The sequence below is a fragment of the Triturus cristatus genome, chromosome 1_2 (genome assembly GCF_964204655.1).
Source record: "Triturus cristatus chromosome 1_2, aTriCri1.1, whole genome shotgun sequence".
NCBI classification, from domain to species: Eukaryota; Metazoa; Chordata; class Amphibia; order Caudata; family Salamandridae; genus Triturus; species Triturus cristatus.
The window spans coordinates 902,286,593-902,314,135 of NC_140580.1; the positions used below are offsets into that span (position 1 = coordinate 902,286,593).

Sequence of the window (27,543 nt, forward strand, 5' to 3'; positions counted from 1 at the left end):
GGTGATAGTGTGCTGTAGAAATCTGCATAACATAACAGTGGGGTGAGGAGACTGCTTCTTGCCGGGTGGTCTGAGCTGTTTGTGCTTCTTTGCTCAGAGACCATTTCAAGGTCCTTGTGTTCAGCCAACTATGTGCAAAATTTCTTGGCATCGTCTTTCAACTCCTTCTAGGTCTGCTGCTATCGCCACTTCTTTACCCACAGTGCCCTGTTTTCAAAGACAATAAGCCCCAGGAAGCATTCAGCCGTTGTATTCTCCTCCCCCATTGTTTCCACGGAGATGAGGTCACTTCGTCTTATAAGGTCCAGTGTTCTTTCAAAATGTTTCCTGGATCTTCTGCGCTCCAGGCCACTAACATGTGCACCAATGGTGTAACGCAAAATGACGGGGGCCCTGCGGAATGTCATGATCATGAGGGGCCCCTGCATCTCCCTAACGTCATTGCCCTTGGATTGAATGGGGCAACCCTGAAGAGTTGAGGGCCCTCTAAAGGGCTGAGGCATACGTTGCGCCACTGGAGGCTGCTGTTTACACACATTCTTGGCTTCACACACTTCATTGAAGCCTCACTGATTGGCCACAGCTGGCCTCACGCACTATACTCCAGTGGATCGTCATTCATTCCAAGTCACTTCCACCAGATACTTCAATGTAAAATCACTCAAGCCCCAATCTCGGTGGGCATTGTACGGTTCAATGGGGTCTCACTCATCCCCATGACTTTCCCCATAAATTAGTCTTGATCCAAAATCCCTGGTCCATGTACATTGATAGAGTATCACTGTTCCCCAATACTGGCCTCATATGGTTCATTGGAGTCTCACCCATTCCTTCAGTGAGTCTCACTTAATCCCAAATCACTGCCATATGCACATTTATTAAGTCTCACTCCTTTTCCACCCGCCTCACCCACTGCCCAAGAGACAGATTCCTCCTTTTATCCCTCTCTCCCATACCTGTGCCCTGTACAACACCCTGGACCTTTTATGCCCTCAACATGGGTTCCCTGCTCCCTGAAACCCACCCGGGGAACTCTGCGCTCTGCGTTTCACTCTGGGATCCATGCACTCAGAGTTCCATACTGGGATCTCTGCGCTGTCAGCCCACCCCTCCACTCTAAGTCTCACTCAGGGAGGCCTACACTCTGCGCCCCACACGGGGATCCCTGCACTCTGCGCCCCACACGGGGATCCCTACACTCTGCGCCCCACACGGGGATCCCTGCACACTGAGCCCCACACGGGGATCCCTGCACACTGAGCCCCACACGGGAATCCCTGCACTCTGAGCCCCACACGGGGATCCCTGCACTCTGAGCCCCACACGGGGATCCCTGCACACCCGAGGCCCACACGGGGATCCCTACACGGGGATCCCTGCACTCTGAGCCCCACACGGGGATCCCTGCACTCTGAGCCCCACACGGGGATCCCTGCACTCTGAGCCCCACACGGGAATCCCTGCACACTGAGCCCCACACGGGGATCCCTGCACTCTGAGCCCCACACGGGGATCCCTGCACTCTGAGCCCCACACGGGGATCCCTGCACTCTGAGCCCCACACGGGGATCCCTGCACTCTGAGCCCCACACGGGGATCCCTGCACTCTGAGCCCCACACGGGGATCCCTGCACTCTGAGCCCCACACGGGGATCCCTGCACTCTGCGCCCCACACGGGGATCCCTGCACTCTGAGCCCCACACGGGGATCCCTGCACACTGAGCCCCACACGGGGATCCCTGCACTCTGAGCCCCACATGGGGATCCCTGCACTCTGAGCCCCACACGGGGATCCCTGCACTCTGAGCCCCACACGGGGATCCCTGCACTCTGAGCCCCACACGGGGATCCCTGCACACCCGAGGCCCACACGGGGATCCCTACACGGGGATCCCTGCACTCTGAGCCCCACACGGGGATCCCTACACTCTGAGCCCCACACAGGGATCCCTACACTCTGAGCCCCACACGGGGATACCTACACTCTGAGCCCCACACGGGCATCCCTACACTCTGAGCCTCACCCTGTGGCAGATGAAGGTACACTTACTCGGGGCACATGCCTTATGCCCCGAGTACTGGCCTCATATGGTTCATTGGAGTCTCACCCATTCCTTCAGTGGAGTCTCACTTAATCCCAAATCACTGCCATATGCACATTTATTAAGTCTCACTCCTTTTCCACCGGCCTCACCCACTGCCCAAGAGACAGATTCCTCCTTTTATCCCTCTCTCCCATACCTGTGCCCTGTACAACACCCTGGACCTTTTATGCCCTCAACATGGGTTCCCTGCTCCCTGAAACCCACCCGGGGAACTCTGCGCTCTGCGTTTCACTCTGGGATCCATGCACTCAGAGTTCCATACTGGGATCTCTGCGCTGTCAGCCCACCCCTCCACTCTAAGTCTCACTCAGGGAGGCCTACACTCTGCGCCCCACACGGGGATCCCTGCACTCTGCGCCCCACACGGGGATCCCTACACTCTGCGCCCCACACGGGGATCCCTGCACACTGAGCCCCACACGGGGATCCCTGCACACTGAGCCCCACACGGGAATCCCTGCACTCTGAGCCCCACACGGGGATCCCTGCACTCTGAGCCCCACACGGGGATCCCTGCACTCTGAGCCCCACACGGGGATCCCTGCACTCTGAGCCCCACACGGGGATCCCTACACTCTGAGCCCCACACGGGGATCCCTACACTCTGAGCCCCACACGGGGATCCCTGCACTCTGAGCCCCACACGGGGATCCCTGCACTCTGAGCCCCACACGGGGATCCCTGCACTCTGAGCCCCACACGGGGATCCCTACACTCTGAGCCCCACACGGGGATCCCTGCACACCCGAGGCCCACACGGGGATCCCTACACGGGGATCCCTGCACTCTGAGCCCCACACGGGGATCCCTGCACTCTGAGCCCCACACGGGGATCCCTGCACTCTGAGCCCCACACGGGGATCCCTGCACACTGAGCCCCACACGGGGATCCCTGCACTCTGAGCCCCACACGGGGATCCCTGCACTCTGAGCCCCACACGGGGATCTCTGCACTCTGAGCCCCACACGGGGATCCCTACACTCTGAGCCCCACACGGGGATCCCTGCACTCTGAGCCCCACACGGGGATCCCTGCACTCTGAGCCCCACACGGGGATCCCTACACTCTGAGCCCCACACGGGGATCCCTGCACACCCGAGGCCCACACGGGGATCCCTACACGGGGATCCCTGCACTCTGAGCCCCACACGGGGATCCCTGCACTCTGAGCCCCACACGGGGATCCCTGCACTCTGAGCCCCACACGGGGATCCCTGCACACTGAGCCCCACACGGGGATCCCTGCACTCTGAGCCCCACACGGGGATCCCTGCACTCTGAGCCCCACACGGGGATCCCTGCACTCTGAGCCCCACACGGGGATCCCTGCACACTGAGCCCCACACGGGGATCCCTGCACTCTGAGCCCCACACGGGGATCCCTGCACTCTGAGCCCCACACGGGGATCCCTGCACTCTGCGCCCCACACGGGGATCCCTGCACTCTGAGCCCCACACGGGGATCCCTGCACACTGAGCCCCACACGGGGATCCCTGCACTCTGAGCCCCACACGGGGATCCCTGCACTCTGAGCCCCACACGGGGATCCCTGCACTCTGAGCCCCACACGGGGATCCCTGCACTCTGAGCCCCACACGGGGATCCCTGCACACTGAGCCCCACACGGGGATCCCTGCACTCTGAGCCCCACACGGGGATCCCTGCACTCTGAGCCCCACACGGGGATCCCTACACACTGAGCCCCACACGGGGATCCCTGCACTCTGAGCCCCACACGGGGATCCCTGCACTCTGAGCCCCACACGGGGATCCCTGCACACCCGAGGCCCACACGGGGATCCCTACACGGGGATCCCTGCACTCTGAGCCCCACACGGGGATCCCTACACTCTGAGCCCCACACGGGGATCCCTACACTCTGAGCCCCACACGGGGATACCTACACTCTGAGCCCCACACGGGCATCCCTACACTCTGAGCCTCACCCTGTGGCAGATGAAGGTACACTTACTCGGGGCACATGCCTTATGCCCTACTCGGGGTAAAAGCGTGGAAAGAAGGGGGATTCCCTCCACCCATCATCAGCCTCTGAGTAGGGACTATTGACAATTGAAACGCATCTGTGATTTTGCATTCAGCCTTAATACGGTAGCTGTCACTCTCTCTCTGCCTCAAAATGGCGGAAAGCGTACAGTCACGATCCATCATAGCTACCCTTGCATTACTGCCATTAACAACCTATTAGGCACGTTGGGTATGCCTAGAACGGGTTGCAGAGGAGGTCTACACTTTTAAAGCAGAATAGAGAATGATTCATGCTTTCATAATCAGACAACCCTGTAAAGCGCTGTGAGACACCAATTCTGTGTGCAGTGATTGGCCAAACTCAACTATGTTCTAAACTGCACATGCAGGGCTTCGAAGAGCCCCAAAGAGTTTGACACGTTTTCAAGAGGTCGTGGGCGACACACTGGCTGTCAGGCTGTGAGAAGTAGTGTCAAGTAGTTGTTGATTCCAGCAGCCCGCAGTGTGAGCTCACTGGCCTTGAAATATAGATCGAATAGACTTATTAAAAAAAGTGTATTATTTTTGCCCCTTCCCCAGGCCCCTCGTTCCTTAACTGCAGGAATAAAGAGAGAGGAACCTTTCTAAAAAGCCGTGCTTAAGTCCTGCTACATGGATATCATATAGGGGTCGCAGCTGCCTTTGCGACTCCTGACTTCAGAGGTGGCAAAGGCAGTGCCAGGAACACAGGGTCAGCTCCTACTTATGGATGTTTGTTGAGACACCACTTTCCTTGTTTTCAGTCAGTTTTTTTATTACACCAATAGTGAATAATATCATATTATTCACTATGCGTAGTATAAAAATGGAGTACAGTTAGCTGGAATATGACCCTATCTGGCTGCTGATATAAGTAAAAAAAAAGGTCTAAATGTATGTTCTGTGCATGCTTGCGGGTGAGAGTGTGCATATGTAAGAGAGAGTGTGTTTATGAGTGGATGTGTGTGTAAGTGTAAGGATGCATGTTTGAGTGAAAGTAAAGGTTAAATGGCAATGCGTGTGTTGTCTCCTCCGTTACCCTGACATTTTGGTGAATTGACGTCCATGGCCTACTAATGCTATAAGCCTGGCGCTGCCCCTTCCCCTTCCCTGCATCCTGAGATCCTTTATCACCAACATGGGGGATGTCTGATGCCAAACACTGGACCCATGTATTTCAGACCCTACCCATGGTTCCTGGCCTCCTGGCCGACCCTTGGTTGTAGGATGATGGGAATAACACAGCATCGCAGAAGCATTCTGCCTGGCAGACTAGCGACTGTCAGACCGGTGTTCTGTCTGTTGAAGCTCCCCATCTGTCAGTGCCCCCACAGCTCCTGGGCCGGGGTGCATGAAAACACGTCCCACGAGTGTGCACTCACAGGCCTGTATGTTTGCGCTCCCCGTGGCAAGAGTATGGCAAAGCTCCCCAAAAAAGACCACCCCAAACGTTCAAGAACTGAGTTAGAACAGTAAACTCCCCTGCTTAAAAATATTTAGACATATTTTATGGCTCTCTGATTTTCAGAGGAAACATAGAATTTCTGCTTCCGGGAGGCACAGATTGATGGGGGGGGGGGGGGTGGGAGGGGGAGCGGCTTCAATTGTTAAAATACCAGAGCATGAGGTTCCCATATTGCTGTCTTGAGCTGGGAGTGTTTTCCGCCGGTAGATGGATGTGGCACCGGATGGATGCACATAGTGGCCTGTAGAGGAGGCGGGGCGTATGTATATACATGCTATTACTCACGCCTGCAGAAGCAGCGCTCCGCTCCAACCCGTGTTTATGGGCTGTCAGCTCTAACCTAAGCAGGACCAGTGGAGGGAGCAGCTTTTGGGCTCTGCGCCCTCTGGTGAACAAGTGAGGAACTGCATGAGCAGAAGAGGTGAAGAGGACTGATGTGAAAAAAACTGAGGTGAAATGGTGAAGGAGGGGGGGAGCTAACGTATGTGTGGCTTGGATGAAAAGAAATGTAAAACAGGCAGAGAGCAGATGTGTGTGAGTCATGAAGGGAAGAGATAGGAAAAAAGCTAACGTGTGTGGGTGTATTTAAGTTTGAAAGAAGAGCCAGAAGTGACAGATAACATGGGCGTAGCTACCATTGGTGCAACAGGTGCAGTGGCACCGGGGCCCAGAGCCCTAAAGGGACCATTGACCTCTTATAATTGTTGTATACAACTACCCTGTAGCAGCCAATGGGCCAATCTTCCTTGCTTGCACCAAGGCTCGTGGCATCCTTCCTATGCTGCTGAAAACTGCGTGGTTGATCAGAAGGAAGGGAGGGCGCTGGAGAAGGAAGAACCGCAAGCAACTATGTGGGTGATAAAAGAGAAGTAAAAGGAGAGGGAATACAGAAAGACACCTTTGGCAGAAGGGGAGGTGACAGTGGTCAGAGGAGTATGTCGTTTGCCAGTAACACTTACATTTTAGGCTAGTTGGTTCCATGTGGAGCTTCGCTTATGTACTGGGGATAGATTGTATCGCTGTAAAGTATCCATTCGTCTCGGGGTTGGTTGCACCCTAACTCACACTTGCCGCTTTTTGTTTCGATGCCGCTCACCTTTTGTTGTTCTTTCTCCTTTCAGATCCTGTTTGACCAGGCACAGAGGTCTGTCCGGCAGCAGCTGCATATCTTTGTGAAAGAGTGAGTACTCACTTCACATGCTTTACTTAGCTGTGCCCCCCAAAGGGATTGAAAAACTGCCAAACTCATAAACATTGCATTGGAAGAAGAAAGCATTAAAAACAAAGGACAGCTAAAACTTCCAATGGCATAAGTATCTGCACTGCAGTATTAACAACAATTGCATCGTCAGTTCTTTTATACTTCTGAGGAGCAGTCATTCTATTCCGAAGAGTGACTAACGCAGTTATTGCATGAGGCGCCAGGACAACTGAAGCGCATCCTGCGCATTCATTACATTATTATTGGAAAAAAGAATTCATTTAGGCAAACCTACCTCCGCGAGTCTCAGAATTTGACAACATGTCTATGTCATGCAGATAATATCCTTGGTAGGGCTGGAATATTTACCGGCTTTAGTTTATGTCACAATGTAAATGTATCGCTTTATAAAACGCAGTCTTCAAATACCGGCGGCTACACTGTTGTAAATTTGGGCTCTTCATGAGTCATTCCTTATGCTTTATCTGCATTAACCCGTAAAGGTATTTATTCCTTTGGTATGGAAGCTCAAAAGATTGCGCGCGTTGAGCGCCCCCATAGATAAAACTGTGCATGAGTTGAAATGGACGAATTGATGACAGTGTACATGCTTGTCTTTGAAAGACAATGCCTCTTGTCCAATCTTAGGCAAAATACTTCCACTGCTAGTCCAATAGTACATTTTAAGTGTTAAAAGTTTGACAGTTTCAGAAATCATCACAGTTCCGACTCATTCTTTTCAGAGCACATTTTAGATTTTGCCCAAGCAGAGGACTGAACAGCAGATAGCCGCCGATGACAATTTTCCTCTTCTCTAATGGCGGCGGGCTCTTTGTTCTATACAGTAGATTGAGGCTTCTATAACTTGAGCGTAAGTACTAGTCTGGGTGACTTCAAGTCTCAGTACTTGGACTGGTAGGCCACCCTTGACTGAAACCCATGATTTAAAAATAGTGTCTACGATTTTACCTAGAACGATCAATGTATCTGCTTGGACTAATTCAATCCCCTATGGGAAGGTTTAATTGGTCCGATGGGTCATTGCGATGGCTCTGAAATGTCTCCTTCTTGTGGCATTGGAGAGAGTCCACGGTTCTCTCAGGTGAGAGATGGCTTTCCCGTTGCTTTATATTTAATTGGAAGGATAAGTTCTGAGATCACACCTCCCCAAGGTAGACAGACTCACTTACTCCTAAAGAAGCACCCCTATCTTCCAATGGCACTTTACAGTTTTCTGGGTCATTGAAAAAAAAGCAATGCTCTTACTCTTGGCAGCATTTTTTTGCAAACATGTAGTGACCTTTTGTTTAGTGGAGTGTACGTAGTAGAAGGCTACTTATTGCCAGATACATTGTTCTGATTTTACTGAATGTTTTAGGAAGATTGTGGGTAGATCCAGCAGAGCAGGGGCACCAGAATGCATTAGATTTTTCAATTGGGTGAGACATTACCATGGGCAAGACTGGATTTACTAACACATGGCATCTATTTTACAGTCAAACGCAACTTTGACTGGCTGCAGGCAACAGCCAGAATTGTGATAAGCAAGCTAGATATTATTGGCTGAAGACACACATCTGGGCGCCAAAAGGAAAGTTGGAAAAGGCTTGCGGCAAGTACCAAACCAGGAAAACATAAGCAACCCGGGTATTACCGGCTTCTCGTAAACTCTTACAGTTTTCTCTTAACTCACAGGCGTTTTTTGGTATCTCCCCGGACCCCAATAGCTCTCTGTGAACTCCTTGGCTCTGGCATAATAAAGGCTTTTATCTGGTATTTGTGCTGCAAGAGTTAGGCCCTGATTATGAGTTTAGGTGCAATTAGGCCACATGATAATTAACAATATCAGGAAGTACATTAATTATAGGGTGCGATAAATAGCACCAATTACAGTTTTCTGGTGAATAACATGTAGACTTCAAATCCGCAAGGTACAATAAATACCGTACACATTTCCCTTGTTAAATTCTGGCAGGTTTGACTTGCTGAAGTTACCCAAAGGTTGAGGTATTTAATGCATCCGATAATTATCGTGTAATTTAAATACCTTCCAATTTGTAATTGCGATTGGTGTTTAAACAGGGGGTGGAATTCACAGACTCGCTCATAATCCTACTCAGTGTAGTAATAATAATTACACCAACAACACCGTGCCAATGTGACGTTTTAAACACACAAAAAACACTGAAATTCACTAGCTAAATCTTGTAACTATAACTTGTGTCCTATGGTAACTTTAACTCGCACCCCCGCCTTGCACAGTCTTCTCATCAATGATATTATTTCAAATGTTGCAGCAATGTTATCAATGATATAGAACATTTTTAACGAAAAAGGAAGGTGCACCAGTAAGAAGTCCAAACATAATAGAAAGTCCTTTTACGTTTCTTTAATTCTTGTATGTATTCTTAAAAACAGACATCAGCCAACGCGTTTCGTTCTAAAAGACAAGAACTTCTTCAGGGCTCTACTATGACGATGTGGGATACCTGCTAATATCAATCTGGTTCCACACGATCAATAGATCAGTATTGTCACACAATTCAGTATAGAATTCAATGATGTGTATTCAAACGAGTAATAAGAATATTTTCATAGGTCTAAATCATTTAGAAGTTCAGTTGAAAAAAATCTCTAAGTCAGATCGTCAGTATGAGATATAAATATATCCTTTTTTGTCAAGACGCCAAGTGGCATAAATCCTCATTTATCCTTATTTGTTATTTTGGTGACTGTCTCTTTTGCGTTCCATGTTAGAAAACCTTTTGTTGTGTTTGAGGACGACAAAAAGCTGTAACAATCATTTGCTCATCAATAACCATGTATATATCATCATGACTTGCATGATTTCAAATTGTCTTACTACAGGAGAAAGCCAACTTTAGAGACATTATTCAGCTTTTTCCTTTTATTTGGTGGATGTTAGTTGATGTCCAGTAGGGTCAATGTTATCACTTGAGAAGCTTCCCTTTGCCGCGGGCGCCAGTTAAACTCAATAATACACTTTCTACTGAGGGTGTTGTACCCTCTTGCTCAGATTTATTTTGTGCTGGACTGTAAACTAGTTTATTACTCTCTTTCTCCCTTGCCTGTGATTGCCGCTGTTTGTGCCAAGATTTCCTGCCACATTTTAACAAGAAGTCTATTGAAGAACACAGCCAAAAACAAATGGAGATCCCATTATGGCACATGATACCGAAGAGAGAGGCACACGCACAAGTCCAACACAAAGGTTTTCTATCATGTCATGTAAATGGCTCTTCGAGAATGATCTCTTTGTCCTAATGTGTTAAATAGGTTATGATCATAGTGAGTCAGGAGATATATTTTTTTCTCCTGACGTGGAATAAAGAATGAGCAGCCAGAAAAATATAGATTTAAGTTCATTCATTAAACAGCAGTCAACAGATGCCCTATCATTTGGGATGACGTGTAATTTTTTGAAGGACCTGTGTGCAGAACTGATGTTAAGAGACAGATCCACAAATTACTATCCGTAATCATTTCTATTGTATACACATTAAATAAGATATGATTCAGAATACAAAATAATTAATTTTTAAAAATGTTAAAAAAAAGATGGGAGTCTTGCTTCTGGGGATCGGTGAACGTACATTGGTCTTAATGTTCAATGCAGCTCTATCTTGTGGTGTAACGATTACAATACAAGAAATTTGTATGGCGCACAGCTGCCTGCAAAGAGTCGTCCCGGCGCTAGCGTCACATGAAAAGAAAGCTGGGTGGGAGCAATGCCAGCTCCAGCAGCATGCGGGGAGTCGACTGGAGTTGCGGGTACCCTGGGGCTCCCCCCACAGTTCACAACGTGTTGTTGCTTGGCAGACATGTTGGGTGGGCACCCACTAAGAAGGTTCCCTTGGCCCTGGGGGATGCGGTCCCTAGGGCCTATTAAGGCCCCAGGAGAGGGGTTGCATGCCCACTCCCCTTATAAATAGATTTCATCCCAGGGGGGTGGGGTCCCCAGGGCCTAGTTGGGCTTGGAGAGGGGGCCTTACACACCCCCATCCCATATAAATAGAATTTGGCTCCAAGGGATGAGGTCTCTGGGGTCTAATAAGGCTCAGACAGGGGTGCGTGCACTCCTCTCCTCTATAAACAGAATTTGGCCCCGTTGGCACCGAGTGATTGTTGTAACTATTATTACTACACAGGGCGGGATTATGAGTGAGCCAGTGAATTCCGCCCCCTGTTTACACACAGATCGCAATTACAAATTGGAAGGTATTTAAATTACACGATAATTATCGGATGCATTAAATACCTCAACCATTGTAAAACTTCAGCAAGTCAAACCTGCCAGAATTTAACAAGGGAAATGTGTACGGTAAAAAACAAAGGTTAAAGTGAAGTTATAGTTAGGTGAAAATTTCAGTGCCAACGTAACGTTTTTAAACCAAAAAAAAATCACTTAAATTCACCAGTTATAGTTTTTTCTAGTAAGAATAACGTGTCTCCTACGGTAACTATAACCTGCGCCCTCACCAGGCACTGCTAATTTCCTCACATTCTGGATCACGCGTGGCATGTTCTATATCATTTAACAAGAAGCACCACCACGGCTGACCACTGGTTCTGCACCTCAATCTTGAAGTATACAAAAAATATAGAAGTCCTGTGCACAATTCTTCCAAAAGTCCGCCGCAGAAGGACTTCACTGATTCACAGATAAAAAGACTTTTTTAACGAAAAAGGAAGGTGCACCAGTAAGAAGTCCAAACATAATAGAAAGTCCTTTTACGTTTCTTTAATTCTTGTATGTATTCTTAAAAACAGACATCAGCCAACGCGTTTCGTTCTAAAAGACAAGAACTTCTTCAGGGCTCTACTATGACGATGTGGGATACCTGCTAATATCAATCTGGTTCCACACGATCAATAGATCAGTATTGTCACACAATTCAGTATAGAATTCAATGATGTGTATTCAAACGAGTAATAAGGATATTTTCATAGGTCTAAATCATTTAGAAGTTCAGTTGAAAAAAATCTCTAAGTCAGATCGTCAGTATGAGATATAAATATATCCTTTTTTGTCAAGACGCCAAGTGGCATAAATCCTAGTATTGGATGAACATTCCAATGCGCTTTTCCAAATGCGAAAAGCAGAGACAAAGAGTAACGAGGTCAGACCACATGTGTGGTCTGACCTCGTTACTCTTTGTCTCTGCTTTTCGCATTTGGAAAAGCGCATTGGAATGTTCATCCATGGTCATTATTTACCACCAACTACAAGTTTGTGGTAAATACCGAATACCTTTAAAAAAGCAATAATTTGCTTTTTTCAAGGTGCCATGTAGCAGACATGTGCGCCACATGTGCACACATGCACGATTCAGGGGTGCAACAGGGTGTCAATGTGCCACCCTGCCACCCTTGAATATGCTCCCCCTATTACTGATTCGGTATTTACCGAATCGGTAATAGTGAATGGCTTCCCATTCATTCCTATGGGCCTCCAGGCCCATAGGAATGAATGGGAAGGTGATTCCTTATTACCCAATCGGTATTACCGATTAACGAATATTACCGATTCGGTATTTTTTACCGAATTTTTAGCTACATATGAAATACCAATTCCTAAATACCGAATCGGTAAAATTCGGTATTTAGGAATCGGTATTTCACATTTACCTACATCGGGCCCTATATGTTTTATCGATGAAATACTTAAGTAGAAAATTGTGCCCAGCTACGCAGATACACAAGCTAGCAAGAAACATAATTTGCCATGAAAAGACTGAGCTAAACCAAAGTGAGATGAATCAAGGAAAATATAGAACCCAACTGGAATTGATTATGGAGGACAAAAGGAGTTTGAGAGGTAAGACACCAACCATAAATGTTTATGAGCTGAACTTAGATAGTAGGCTTAGCTAATCCTAGCTATGAAACACATATGCAAGAAATAACTTATCTGATGATTATATTTTATACTATTGGGCTAAGAGGTGACTTCTCACATGAGCTGACCAGAATTCGTGCCCCGTCTCTTTATGGTCCGCCAGACAATTATGTGAGGATCACAAGGAGAGGGGCTTTGGCTCCGCCCACGTGTTGGGAGCCTGGGGTCACATGGTTTGACTGAGCTTAGGCTCTGTGCTTCCACAAAAAAGTGCTTGTCTTCCACACAGCTGTGATCATTTTGTTCATTTATCCAGCTGCCTGAAGTTGACCTTTCAGAGGCACATGCATGCAATTGCAATGCTATTAAAAGGGCTTAGATAACTAGACAATTTATGGTGTTTCCCTCTGGCGTCAGCACAGATGGAATGAAGGCAGTCATAAATGTACATGGATTTTTAGGTCTGGCTTAACAGTGCATTCAAAAGCTTGACATATTGGCGTTGCAGATTCTTGTCACACTATTGACTATGCTTCCCTTTAGTGGTCTGTGACAATGGTGAAGCTAACCCTGCTGAAGGATTGCAAGCATACATCTATACTTGTTTTCTTTTAAATAAAATAATAATAATAGATCTGGAGTACTTATTGGTGTGGGACAATTTGTAATACTCATTAGTTCAACAATTCTGACCTTTAACAAAATTCGGGTTTTCAGAATATGCCAATGCATTTACAGGCCAACAGATTTCATCGAAGGTGCACCCTGTTGAATTAGGGCCTGATTACGAGTTTGGTGGTCCTGGAGCGGGCCTTCACGCCAACGCCCCTCTTCAGGACCGCCAAACTCGACCACCTGCCAGATTACGAGTTATTTCGTTGTCTGGCAGGCGCTATGGCGGTCCCACGGTGGTGCAGTTTAAAGGCTTGGAGTGAGCCTAATAACTGCACTGCCGCTGGACTGCCAATAGTGGTGGTCTCTGGACCACTGCAAACAGTGTGTGTAAAATAGTATGTATGGGATCTATAATGGTGCCAAAAAATATTCTGATCCAGAGTCGCACAATAATAATGCCTGGAATCAGTAAATGTAGTTTCTTTTATAGTGTTTTAATGTGTTTATTTTCAAAGAAAGTGATGAATAGATACGTCACATTTTAAAGGCAAATAGTATTGATATTAGATTAAATAAAGCAAGATAATTAAACTCTGTAAGAAAACCGTATAAAATATAAAATACAGAAAAGTAAGGTTCAGAAACCCCACAAATTCAGGATTCCCTAATGTCTTACTATAATGCCCCAATTACAAGATTACAATAGTACTCAATACCTCATGATAAAGTTTGGCAAATCTATAATATTAACAGCTGAGTAACAAAAGGAACAAAACATCATTGGAGACTCCAACCTAGAATCAAAAGTATCAAAGGAAACAGCAAATGAGTAGTGAGACATTCCCATCACAGCCAGTCCTCTCCGTCTCGACGCCCTTCTCAGGGGCTCCGCTACCTCAGTAGATTGCAGCTGGTAAAATTGCAGGTACAGGAAGTGGACACAGCACTTGCCCCCATTCTCTTTATCAAGGGGGTTAGGTATCTGAGCTGAAGGTTCCTCATATGTTGTAAAAGATATGGACTTGATCATTGTGTCTATATATCTTCCATTAATGTCATTTCCCTGATCCATTCCTCGTGTGTAAGAAACACGTTTGATCTCCATTCCCGAAGCATACACAGCTTCACCACATCCAGAGCTGTCTAAGTCCATGTCTTCCAGTGGTTCGTATGCCCCATCATTTCCATAGTGTTGTGCCACACGCTCGAGATCCAGTGGGTGTAATGTCTAGGCTGCATGCTTCTTTCATTGTGGTCCCTCTGCTCTGCCAGTATGTATGGATGTTTGGGCTGGACCATAAGATAGGCAATATATCACCATCCTCTTGACTGGAACACCACCAATGGGAGCCGTTGCTTAAATTTTCTTGATGCAGTTTAAGCGGGGACCAGTGCCACCCATGCCGCAATTTGAAGATACAGGATTTCAGGCATGCCTCCCCGAAGGCCCTGCCTGGTGCTTACAGAAGTGTGGACCCCTCGTCCCATGAATAATCCCTTTGAAGCCTAAGCTGCCTCGATTCCTTCAACATACGTTCTGTCGGCATGGAGTCTAATTCCCCTTCAGGAAGTGGTACAGACCAGAGACTATTCCTCTGCAGGCACCACCTTTCTCTAGATTAGTAGAGGTCCTGAATTTGGGCTGAGAACCCGGTGTCACAGAAAAAATGATGTTGCGCCCTATTGAGACAAGAAAAACTCGACGGTATCCAAAATGGATCACGGGAAATCAATAAAGGAGCTGGAAATCCTCCCATAAAATGAACAACTGAAAATAGGGAGGGTGTTGGTATACCTTGAAGTGGGGGTCTGCGGACCATCAGACCACTTGCTGTTGATTTTAAATATTTGTGAGGAGCAGAGATTTGTGGATTGATAAAATCATCTTAAAAATGGTGGTGAATATTGAATGGTTTTCGAAACTGCTATTATTTTGAAGTTCCAGGATTGCAAACTTAATTTTAAGGTTTGAAAACTGAAAAAACGGAAGTAAAGCATCCTCACTACCCAAAGGGACACCGAGTACAGGGGTCGTGGGTGTGCCCGTGGTCGTTGCCCACAGCCAGCTGTGTTTGAGACAGCTGTACTTATATCAAAACATACTTTATGGTGGTCCCTAAACATACATTGTGTACCAGGTAGACCTATATGATGTTCCTGACATGTGCAGTCCATAGTTCATATATGAACCCCACAATGTGCATTTTTCGATGTCACAAACGCTTACCCTGTATGTAAGGTAATGCGTCTTAGGATAAAAATGTCTTCTTCGTGCAAGACAAAGAGTGGTAGAGCTGGATCACTGGTGAGCATTTTCTTGCGTTGTTCAGTTGTGTTGCTGTGAGGTGCTGTTGTGTGTTTGTGTTCTTTTTTTGTATTATTGTGTTGTGTTGTTTTACTATTTTGTGCAATGACATGTGAAGATATGTTATTTGTTTGGTCTTTTGTATTGAACCATTTGCATTTATTCATGTTGTGGCGTTGTTCACTTGTGTTTCTGTTGCATTATTTAATTAATGTTTTACACTGGTATGTTGTGTGTATTGTGGTATTATATTTGTGTTGTGCTCTAGTGTTATGATTTGTGTATTGTGGTAAACTCTTTTGTTGTGTTATGGTGTATTGTTATCTTGTTTGGTGCTGCACTGCTGTAGATGTGTGTTATAATAAGTGTGTTGTACTGCTGGTTTTGTGTAGAAGAAATTATTGGTGTTTGTCTGTGTGGGTGTTTGGTGCTATATTCCCCATAATTGTAAAACCTTGTTTGCGTCATCAAGGAACACAGTGCAGAATTATTGAATGACAAGTAACCAAGAATGGACATGGGGCTTTTCTAAGGGTGTTACTGGAAAATTAAATGAAACTCTTAACCATATCTGGTGTGCTTGACGGCCTGGCCGTTGTGGTTACACCTGTCACACCGACACAGATCTCTACCTACATGTCAGGTCATAATGTGTGAAACACATAGGCACTAGAAGTAGGGCTGTGGGGGCTGCTGCAGCACCCCCAAAATAACCATGCTGTAGTTCAGAGAATGTCACAGAGTAGTAACTTACTTATGCATACTACCCCTGCTGGAGTATAGGCCATCAACCAGGACCCTCAAGCCACTTAGCAATAAAGATGCCTTTAAAGTTTGTTTTATATCTTGTCGCATTTGCTATGCATTCAAAGATGGGTCAAATATCAGGCTGCATCGTCCGACAAATTGCTGCTCATTCTTTTAAAATTGATATTGGTGTTTACATTTTCTTTCTCTGACTGCAAAGTGAGAGGATTTTTTTCTAGTGAACTATGTGATAATCTTGCTGGCGTACAGGGAATGTGAAAAGAAAGACTGTAGGATGGCATTTTGTCTTACACACAATAAAATGCAATACCTGTAAATGAAAGGTACAAATATTTCAAAATGTATCAGCAGCACAGTAATGCATAAATGAGGGACATTTTTAATTCTGCATAATAAGTAATCGCTGAAGCTCGTTTTCCACACATCATTTGTGTGGTATATAGTTTTATCAGTAAAACTGTCTGTGCAAATTTAGTGGCCATTTCAATGGAAAATGTGCTTCCTGTAAATGACAGTGCACTACCACACCATGCTTTAGTAATATATTTTCGTGACAGTGCGCTCCAAAATGCATCACTGGACACATACCACGCCCTCGCCATTCTCCCGCTGAATGGCGTGGCTCATTTGCTACAGTTGCTCTTTGTGTGACGCTTGGATTTTTCACAATCCCTATGACTTCAGTCATTAAACATTGATGACCGAACCACCACTATGAAAATTGTTCCAGCACAACTGATAAAACATATAAGAAAAACACATGGAAATTGGGTGCAAGCGAAGCCCACGCTTAGTTGTCATACTGGTCAATGCTAACGCAAAAACAAGACACGCAATAAGTTGTCATAAAAAGATGGCAAATGCATCACTAATTAAGGTTGTGTTTGACTAATTAAACTGAAACAAACTTTGCAAACTACAGTTACAAAGTAGCACGAGAGCATGCGTCAGGTAGAGGTATAGCGCTCAAATTAATGTTTGGAAACATTAGCCTTATTTAAAAAGGGAAGCCATAAAACCTTGTTTTATGTTTGGCAACTTTTGAAAACAAAAAAAATAAATGATTTCAAAATTCAGGCTGTACCAATCCATAAGATTCATAAATCTGTAAAAACGAATGCAGTGCTCTGCAAACAGTAAGGTTAAAAAGGAGTTCATTGTAAGTAGCTATCACACAAAACCTGGAAAGACATGAAATTCACAGGTTAGTCTTAGCTTCCTCCATCACTGTGCCCCATTAGACCTAACTCTCATCCGTTCACACCCTTTCCAAACTCAAACAGATTTCTACACATCCAGTCCCATATTACACAATGCCCACTCTCTGGAATGATAGCACTAATCATTACACATGAATTGAAAACTACAAAGGCGTCTAAAAAGAAATCCAAAATAGTACCATACACCATCATATAAGAACTATGTTTTAATATACATTAACTACAGACAGACCCAAGTGTTAAGTTAGTCTGAGACCTTTCACAAAATACAAGTACCTTCACAAAGAAATAATTGCACAATTGCCTTTTCAATTCATTGTCAGTCCAGCTAGATAGTTACCCACTGGTGTAAACATTTACACATTGAACATACTCAGTCTCATTCACATTTTATTCCACTTTCCACTACTGACTGCGAGAGGGGATTTGAAGTTGAACGTAAGTCAAAGATATTTAAAAAGGCAAATGTGTGATTTGACAACTAACATGCAGCTTCTACTGATTTCGATACAAAACATTTGGGAACCAGTTTTTGCAAAATTGTTTCAAGACAAAAAGCGTTTTTTTTGGAAATGCTCCAAAACTTCCTTCTGTGGAATAACATTGAGCCAGTGGTGTAATAATCGCCCCCGAAGTGGGGGGGGGGGGGGGGGGGGGGGGCGTCTTCCATGGGGTGGTTTAAGGTACAACTTAACTTGTAATTTTCATGTCTTTGTAGGCTTTATGCTTTCGCCTGTGAGAACACCGCTGACAACTTTAACCCATCCTCCTACTAATTTTAGTTTGTGTTGGTATTATTTATGTGTGCATATTTTATTCTCTCACACACTTATTCTATCTCTTGCTGTCTCTTTCGTCTCACTGGCTGTACGTCTACACTTCTCTATCCGTCTCTTTTGTACAATCTTCCTACCTCTCTTGTTTCTCTTCCTCTGTTTATCTTTTGTTTCACCCCTCTCTTCCGTTCTCTTTTTCGCTTTTCTAAACTCTCAGACCGTTTACTTTTTTCTCCTTCTCTGACTCCCCTTCTTCCTGTGGTCTCTCCAATCCTCTCTTTTCATTGCTCCTACTCTCCCCTCCTACTTCCCCACGCATCCCCCACCCCCTGGAGCAGAGAGGGATGAGATCACAGATTTGGTGAATGTAGGGCACAGGGATGCCTTCAGCGCCGGGAGGCAGTTTCCATGGGAACGGGTAATTGAGTGAGAATCCTCCAGGAGCCGCTTAGAAGCTACTCCGCCGAACTCTCAGCTGTCTGCTGCCCTCCTCCTCCGTAGCACCATCTCACTCTTCGTATCCCAGCCCTCTGCCCATCGCTGTCTCTCATTCCCTCCTCTTCCCTCTCATTCTCTAGCCATCTGTCGCCTCCTCTGCGTCTAGCTACGCAGGCCCCCCAGATGTCTACTTCTCTCTTTCTAGGCACCTCATCTTCCCATGATATCACCCTACGTCATTCTGTCTCCTCGTTCACCCCCTCTCTTCCTCTCCAGTGACCCGCCTCTTCTCTTTATAAATCGACTCTGTCACCGTGTCCCTAATCCAATTCTTTCCCCCTTCTCGTCACCACTTTATCTCTTTCTACCCCTCTGTTTTTTTTTCTCTAACTCCTTTCATGTCTCTCGGTTCTTCTACTCCGTGTTCTCCGGTTGTTTTTCTCGGCCTCTCTCTCATGGTTCTAGATAGCATATTTTTCGTTTTCCTTTTCCTCCTCGTCTTCCTGTCCTATGTCTTTTTGATCAATCTGTTGCCTCGCTCTAACACTTTCTTCTGTCCCCTTTTCTCGTGTAACTTTTTTTCTTTCTTTACCCCTCCACTTTGTGTGTTGCTCTCGCTTTTGTTTATCCCTCTCTTGTCTTTCCCCCAAACCCTATTCTTAACTCCCTCTCACTTTGGCTGGCTTTCCCTTTGAGTTTCTTTCTCTACCATGCTGTCTCTTTAATGTTGCCACTTTCTCTTTTATTCCCCTTACTCTCTCGGTAATAGTTACCGCAGTGAGAGTCGATGCAATCTGCTAATGTGTCGGCTGTGTGCTCGGGGATGCTCGCCCCACCAGGCTTCTCTCCCCCAGCCGCTCCTTCTGCACCTTCTTATACATTAGTAATCACTTTTGGGTTATTTATGATCTCACTCACATTAAGCAGTGCCCACTTCACAGGCGCTTGCAGTGCCGCAGCTGGGGAGGTGTGGGGGCTGTGTATCGTACTGCAGTCCTTGTAACTGTAATTATATAGCGCTTACTACTCCTGACGAGGCGTTGAAGCGCTTTTCGGCGATTAGCACACTATTCCGGAACCCAAAGGATTAGTGGTGGATTAGTATAGGGAAACACAAGTTGTTAATTTGAGCGGTGGACATGTGAGTCTGTTAGTTTGATTGAATAGGATAAAGGAGGGATAGAGGAGGGAAGAGTCTAGAAAGTGTTATTTGGGAGATCATATGAGCCTTGCACTCTGGTAGGATCAGGAGGGTACGGCCTGTGGCACCACCGGCTTGTCATCATAGCACACCCTGCGGAACGACTCTCAGGGCAGGGGAGCACAGCTTATGGCGCGAGATTCTGACTCCGGGAGCACGGTTGGCAACATGACTTTTGAGTCCAGAGATTACGGACTGTGACAGTACAGACAGGTCCAAGGAGCTCGTGTGTTTCACGACTGCCAGCACTGTGGCAAGACTGGCAGAGCAGCGACTAGGTCCTCTGGAATGACTTCCAGCAGGGGTGGAACTAGACCCAGACTCCTTGGGGTGGGGGCAGTAAAAGGTCAACCAAGGGAGGCAGGGGCTAATGGTCTAACACTTCCCATAATGGGGCGGAGCTATCCTTAGAGCAAAGAAAATAACAATAACTTGTGTCTTTTTTAAGTAAATTGTTCAAAATGTGATTACGACAAAAAAGTTTTAGATGATTTTGGCAATGTTTCTAGGCTGCTGGCGTGTTTTAATGGATTTGGCAATGTTTAATCGGCTACTGTCAAAGATATTTAAAAAGGCAAATGTGTGATTTGACAACTAACATGCAGCTTCTACTGATTTCGATACAAAACATTTTAGAACCAGTTTTTGCAAAATTGTTTCAAGACAAAAAGCGTTTTTTTTGGAAATGCTCCAAAACTTCCTTCTGTGGAATAACATTGAGCCAGTGGTGTAATTATCGCCCCCGAAGTGGGGGGGGGGGGGGCCTTCTTCCTTGGGGCCCCCTCTGACGCAGTGCACGGACGGGCCGGAGAGCTCCTGACTGGGTCTGTAGCGTGGTGGGCCCCCTCCATGCACTTTGAACCCCCCCCCTCCCTCCCCCGCAAGTTTCGTTAGACCACTGCATTGACCTCATTAAATGTTTTTAATTCCATCCTCAAAGGGATTGCTGGCTGACTTTTGACCAAAAGTAGGTTTTCTATCTTCTCATCGGGATGTTGCAACATATGCTTGTTTGAAGCCGCACACGTGCAGGTTTCAGAATATTGGGCTCACTGGGTTAACTCACCTGATTGTGGGATGCGTGACGGGTAAATCTTGGGTTTGGTCCCTAATGCATCTTCCATTACTCCGGCGACTAAAATAGTGAGCACCACTCCATTGGCAATATTACTGCCTGGTAATTATTATGCCAGGAACGTGTGGTATCCTAAATCAAAATAACATAGTAAATAGCATCCTTCATTGAGCTATTCTCACATGAGGTGAATGAGCTACAGCCATGCAGCAAGCCAGGTGTATGCCTTGAAATAACTGTGCAGCAGATGGCGCTCTCGCATGCAGAGAGCACAATTATTCCTTCAATCTGCAGAACACATGGAATATGGGGCTGATGGGCAACGCCCTGCAAAGAGGTAATTAAAACAGAATCAGAAATCATATTTCTTAATTACATATGTAATAATAACAAAGTACATGCTTTCAATTCTATTTCAAACATAAAGCATCACATTCACTAAAATATCAATGTTGTTATTCAATCCTTCAGAGTCAATGTGCATTCTATAAAATGCAACATTTATTACAAATTTCTCCAAAATTCTATTTAGATTGAGCATATTCTCTGTAATGGTTGTTCCTAGATGTCTATACCAATTATCGCAATTAGCCTGGCCTGGCTAGCAAAAGGGACACCTTGGAATTGTGTACAAAAGAGACATGTTGCAGACAGCATACTTATTAGGTTGTAGTGTAACAATGGAACAAGTAGTGTCCAGAGGAAGGACACAGCAATGCAATGACTACACAAGGGGAGCTGGGTGTACTTCCTCTGTATAGACTCTGTCCTGGAGAAAAAATACACTAGCAACACATTAAAGCAAATTCTATATTTGTCTTACTGTGCACTCAGAGAAACCGGTCATAGAGGTGTTTGATTTAGGTAGAAGAGGTATGACTCTGCCTAGAAACAGATCATATGTTCAAGATTCACATAGCTGAGCTATCTCTCAGTCTCTCCATAAGTCAGGTGCAAGACACATATCCTAGACCTCAGATGGCAGTGCTCCGTCAACAAAAGGAAGAGCTACAAACCATCGTTTCTTCTCAGTTTCTTCTAAAATTGCCACCAGCCCTACCTTTAGTGCCTGAGGGCACCCGCTAAATATATTGAAAAACCTATATCGTCAAAATAAGAGTTGAGTTGTTACTTAAAAAATGCAACATACAAACTCCAACATTTTGAGGATGAACTGACTAAAAACATCAGAAAACATGATATCTGAAATGGGATTCAACACCGAGGTGAGAGTTCACCATGATGTCAGTGTTGACCGCAGGTGTAAAGATGGACATATTCTCCAGGACATGTCTGTAGTTCTTACATTGTTTGTTGATGTTTGTGCTGAACACCTTCTTGTTTCCTTTCATGTCTCTAGGGATGTGCGGAAGTTCAAGGAGACCAAGAAGCAGTTTGACAAAGTACGTGAGGATATGGAGTTGGCCCTTGTGAAGAATGCCCAGGCACCGCGCCACAAACTGCATGAGGTAGAGGAGGCCACGGGTACCCTTACCATTACACGCAAGTGCTTCCGGCACCTGGCGCTGGACTACGTCTTGCAGGTGAGCTTGGCGTGATCGTCATTGATTTGTTTGGCCCTTATAGTTTTCCAAGCCACCATGATGCAAACAAAAAAAAAAAAGGTGACTTGTTAGGAGGGCGCCTTTGGTTGTCAGAGTCCTTATGCATTTAAATTTAAATCAAACTTCATTGTTTTATAGAACCTGTGATTCAATATATAGTAAACCATGTGGTTAAAATGGTAATAAAAAGAGAAATAAACTAGAGAAAAGACACATTTTCCTTAAAAAAGAGGTTATGAGTCGTCCTCCAAGTGTCTGTGCCGTAGAAGGAGTGGTAGGGTGGGATGCCTAAAGAGCCCATAATCCCACTGTGGTTGTGTTACTGCCTGACTTCAGTCCCCGTATTAGTGACTATCAGTGCATGTCTGATTCCCAAGAGAGTTTATTTTCTGTATTTTGTGTGGTTCCCATATTAAGCATGTTCTTCTTTCATTTCAGATCAACGTCCTCCAGGCTAAGAAGAAGTTTGAAATCTTGGACGCGGTAAGAGTCAAAGTTGGTGAAACCCTGAGGATTGTGCTATTGTCAGTACCCCTTGGCTCTGAAGCCAGTGGTGGCCTTTCAATGACTTACTTGTAGTGACCAGTTTCTGATCATTGACCTATTATTGGTATCTGGGTAGTAACCGGCGAGTGGTGTCTGAGCATTGACTAATCACTGGTGTCTCAGCAGAGACCTATCATGACAGTGATCTGTCATTAGTGACTGCGCAGTGACTTTCCACTAATGTCTGAGCAGTCCACTATCATTGTTGTCTGAGCAATGACCTTCCATCGTTGTCCTTTCAGTAACCTGGCAGCAGTGTCCGAGAAGTGACCTGCCATCGGCATGTTAGCACTGAGCTATGTGTGACCTGCAGCGATATCAGAGCGGTGTGCTACCATTGGTGGTTGAACAGGGGCCTACCATTGGTGGTTGAGCAGGGACCTGCCAATGGTGTGTGAGCAGTGACCTATAATTGGTGGATGAGCAGGGACCTGCCAATGGTGTCTGAGCAGTGACCTACCATTGGTGGATGAACAGGAACCTGCCAATGGTGTCTGAGCAGTGACCTATCATTGGTGTCTCAGCACTGACCTATCATTGGTGTCCCAGCACTGACCTATCATTTCTGTCTGAACAGTGATCTGTTATTGGTGCCTGAGCAGTGACCTATTATTGATATCTGAGCAATGGCGTCTCAGCGGTGTGTGAGCAGTGACCTTTAATTGGGGTTTGTGCAGTGACCTATCATTGTTGTCTGAGCAGAGAACTGCCAAAGCTGTTTGAGCAAGGGCCGATCATTGGTGTGTAAGTAGTAAACTGTCAGAGACCAGCCCGCGCTATCAGAGCAGGGAACCTCTCATTAGTGTTTGAGCGGTGAGTCGTGCTATATGAGCACTAATTTGTCATTCGTGTTTGTGCAGAGAGCTGCATTGGGGGTTTGAGAAGTCGGTGTCTGTGGGCAGCCGGTGGTGTCTTTGAGGTGCTTGTGTTTGAGTAGTGTGTGGCCTCTAGTGTAGTGTTGGAGATGTGTTGTGCAGAGCAGCGCCCAGGCAATGGAAAGCACTGTCAAAGATACAGCAATTTTCGTGTTAAGAATGAGGATCTGAGGTTCATGAAATATATCTCTTTCCATGGGGCCGCCCCTCATCCCAAGTCTTGTTTTGCAGATGTTGTCCTTTATGCACGCCCAGTACACGTTCTTCCAGCAGGGGTACAGCCTGCTCCATGAACTGGACCCTTACATGAAGAAACTGGCAGCGGAGGTAGGACTTCTTGTAGCATCTCTCAATATAAATATTAACCTATCCTTTATAGCGTACCCTCCTTCATTTAACCATCTACCGTCTCACATGTGACCAGTTCCCACCCACCCATAATCCTCTACGGCCTCATGTTACCCTATACCATCCCACACAAAATCTCTATCAACTCACTGGTGACCCTGCACCGTCCCACATATAACCATCTACCAACTGACTGGTGACCCTCTACCGTCCCACACATAACCATCTACCAACTCACTGGTGACCCTCGATCCTCCCACACATAACCATCTACCATCTCACTGGTGACCCTTTACTGTCCCACATGTAACCATCTACCATCTCACTGGTGAACCTGTACAGTCCCACACATACCCATCTACCAACTCACTGGTGACCCTCTACCGTCCCACATGTAACCATCTACCATCTCACTGGTGAACCTGTACAGTCCCACACATAAACATCTACCATCTCACTGGTGACCCTGTACCGTCCCATATGTAACCATCTACCATCTCACCAGTGACCCTGTACCGTCTCACATGTAGCCATCTACCATCTCACTGGTGACCCTCCACCCTCCCACATATAACCATCTACCATCACACTGGTGACCCTGTACCATCCCACACGTAACCATCTACCATCTCACTGGTGACCCTCTACCGTCCCACACATAACCATCTACCAACTCACTGGTGACCCTCGATCCTCCCACACATAAACATCTACCATCTCACAGGTGACCCTGTACCGTCCCATATGTAACCATCTACCATCTCACCAGTGACCCTGTACCGTCCCACACATAAACATCTACCATCTCACTGGTGACCCTGTACCGTCCCATATGTAACCATATACCATCTCACCAGTGACCCTGTACCGTCTCACATGTAGCCGTCTACCATCTCACTGGTGACCCTGTACCATCCCACACATAAACATCTACCATCTCACTGGTGACCCTGTACCGTCTCACATGTAACCTTCTACCATCTCACTGGTGACCCTGTACCGTCTCACACATAAACATCTACCATGTCACTGGTGACCCTGTACCGTCCCACATGTAACCATCTACCATCTCACTGGTGACCCTGTACCGTCCCACATGTAACCATCTACCATCTCACTGGTGACCCTGTACCGTCCCATATGTAACCATCTACCATCACACTGGTGACCCTCCACCCTCCCACACATAACCATCTACCATCACACTGGTGACCCTGTACCGTCCCACAAATAACCATCTACCATCTAACTGGTGACCCTCCACCCTCCCACACATAACCATCAACCATCACACTGGTGACCCTGTACCGTCCCACACATAACCATCTACCATCACACTGGTGACCCTGTAACGTCCCACACGTAACCATCTACCATATCACTGGTGACCCTCTACCATCCCACACGTAACCATCTACCATCTCACTGGTGACCCTACACCCTCCCACACATAACCATCTACCATCACACTGGTGACCCTGTACCGTCCCACACGTAACCATCTACCATCTCACTGGTGACCCTCTACTGTCCCACAGGTAACCATCTCACTGGTGACCCTCTACCGTCCCACACTTAACCATTTACAATGCCTCATATGACCCAGTACACTTGCACACATAACCGTCTGACATGTGACCCTGTGCCATCTCGCACATACCCCACTCCCATATCCCTGGTGAGCATGTACGGTCTCACAAATAACCATCTACCATCTCTCATGACCCATTAGTCTTCTATACATAGGTCACTCCTGTCTCACAAGTGACACTTTACCCTCTCACCTCTACCGACTACTGTATCACACGTGACACCATAATACACATAACTATGTACCCTCCCATACAGAATCTGCACGAACCAATAAGTGACCTTGCATCCTACCACATATAACCCTCCACGCTCCTCCAGTTATACTGTGCCACACACAACGCTTTCCCCCATATGGAATACTGCAGCTCGGAACATGTGGACTTGTATCTGACCATAGCGTTTCCTACACTCTCCCACAAGTAACACCTCACTTGTGGCCTTGTACTGTACCAACTAATAGCGACACTCCACCACAGACAGCCCTAAATCATTTGGTTATATCGCTGTCAATGCAAAACACAAAACTATATAGAAAGTCACATAACAGATGCCGGTGACATAACCCAACAGGGATTTGGAAGTCTGCACCCTGCCACACTCAACCCTCTACGCTGGACACCCCTTCCCATTACACACTTAACATTCACCACCTCAGATGCAACTCTGTAAACGTTTACATGTAGCGATGTTTATCACTCTACAACGCCATGTCATGCGCAGATCTGTACCTTCAAGTACATAACTATGTATCATACATAACCCTATATTCTGTCATGCTAAACACAGTACCCTCCCATATGTAACACAATGCTGCCAAATTTTATATTGTATCCTCCCACATACAGCGCCCTCCCATTCACAGCGTACACAGTAATATGCAAATCATAACTCCATCCTGTTGCGATGATTCTAGTATTCAGTCTTATGCTCCTACACAACTGGCTCCGAAGCGCTATTGAGAATGCGGCCTTGTTTTACCCTGATATATCAAAGCATCCACAGCGTTTTCCTGTTGCAACCTTGACTGATCATAGACAGACGAATTTTAATCTTTCTTCAAAATCAATGCACAGGTTCACACACATTGAGTCCTGGACTGTCAGCACATTGTCCTATTTATCAAATCCCCTCCAAGGCCACAAACATAAAGCCCTACAATGAAATCCCCTCCAAGGAAATGAAAAAATCACCCTGAGCACACAGTCAATCTAATATATTGTCCAAATATCCAACAAACTCTTGGTCCAGGTCCAGGTTCAGTTATTTATCCGTATACATCTGGTAGTTTTTTTCACAACAAAGCTTGATCTTAGGTTGTAATTACAAAAAAAAAAATAATCAGCCAACATGTGTGCAATATCGTGCACATCTTGTCAACATATTAGTAATTTCTGAATTTTTGGGGATTGCAGCCCTGAAGAAGTCTACTGTGCACGATATTGCACGACGAAACCACGTGTGGCTGATTGTTTTTTTTTTGTAATTACAACCTAACATCAAGCTTTGTTTTTAAAATACTACCTGGCTGCGTCGGAGACGTGATGTATACGGATAAATAACTGAACCTGGACCTGGACCAA

General features: G+C 46.1%; 1 protein-coding gene across 1 annotated transcript in view; it reads left to right on the forward strand.

Annotated features, from left to right (window-relative positions):
• ACAP3 (ArfGAP with coiled-coil, ankyrin repeat and PH domains 3) overlaps window positions 1-27,543 on the forward strand; it is a 328,968-nt gene that overhangs the window by 183,762 nt on the left and 117,663 nt on the right. The window contains exons 5-8 of the mRNA XM_085609611.1: window positions 6,699-6,757; window positions 22,397-22,580; window positions 23,040-23,084; window positions 24,254-24,349. Of these exons, the coding sequence (XP_085465737.1) occupies window positions 6,699-6,757; window positions 22,397-22,580; window positions 23,040-23,084; window positions 24,254-24,349 (384 nt within the window). The remainder of the gene's footprint in view (window positions 1-6,698; window positions 6,758-22,396; window positions 22,581-23,039; window positions 23,085-24,253; window positions 24,350-27,543) is intronic.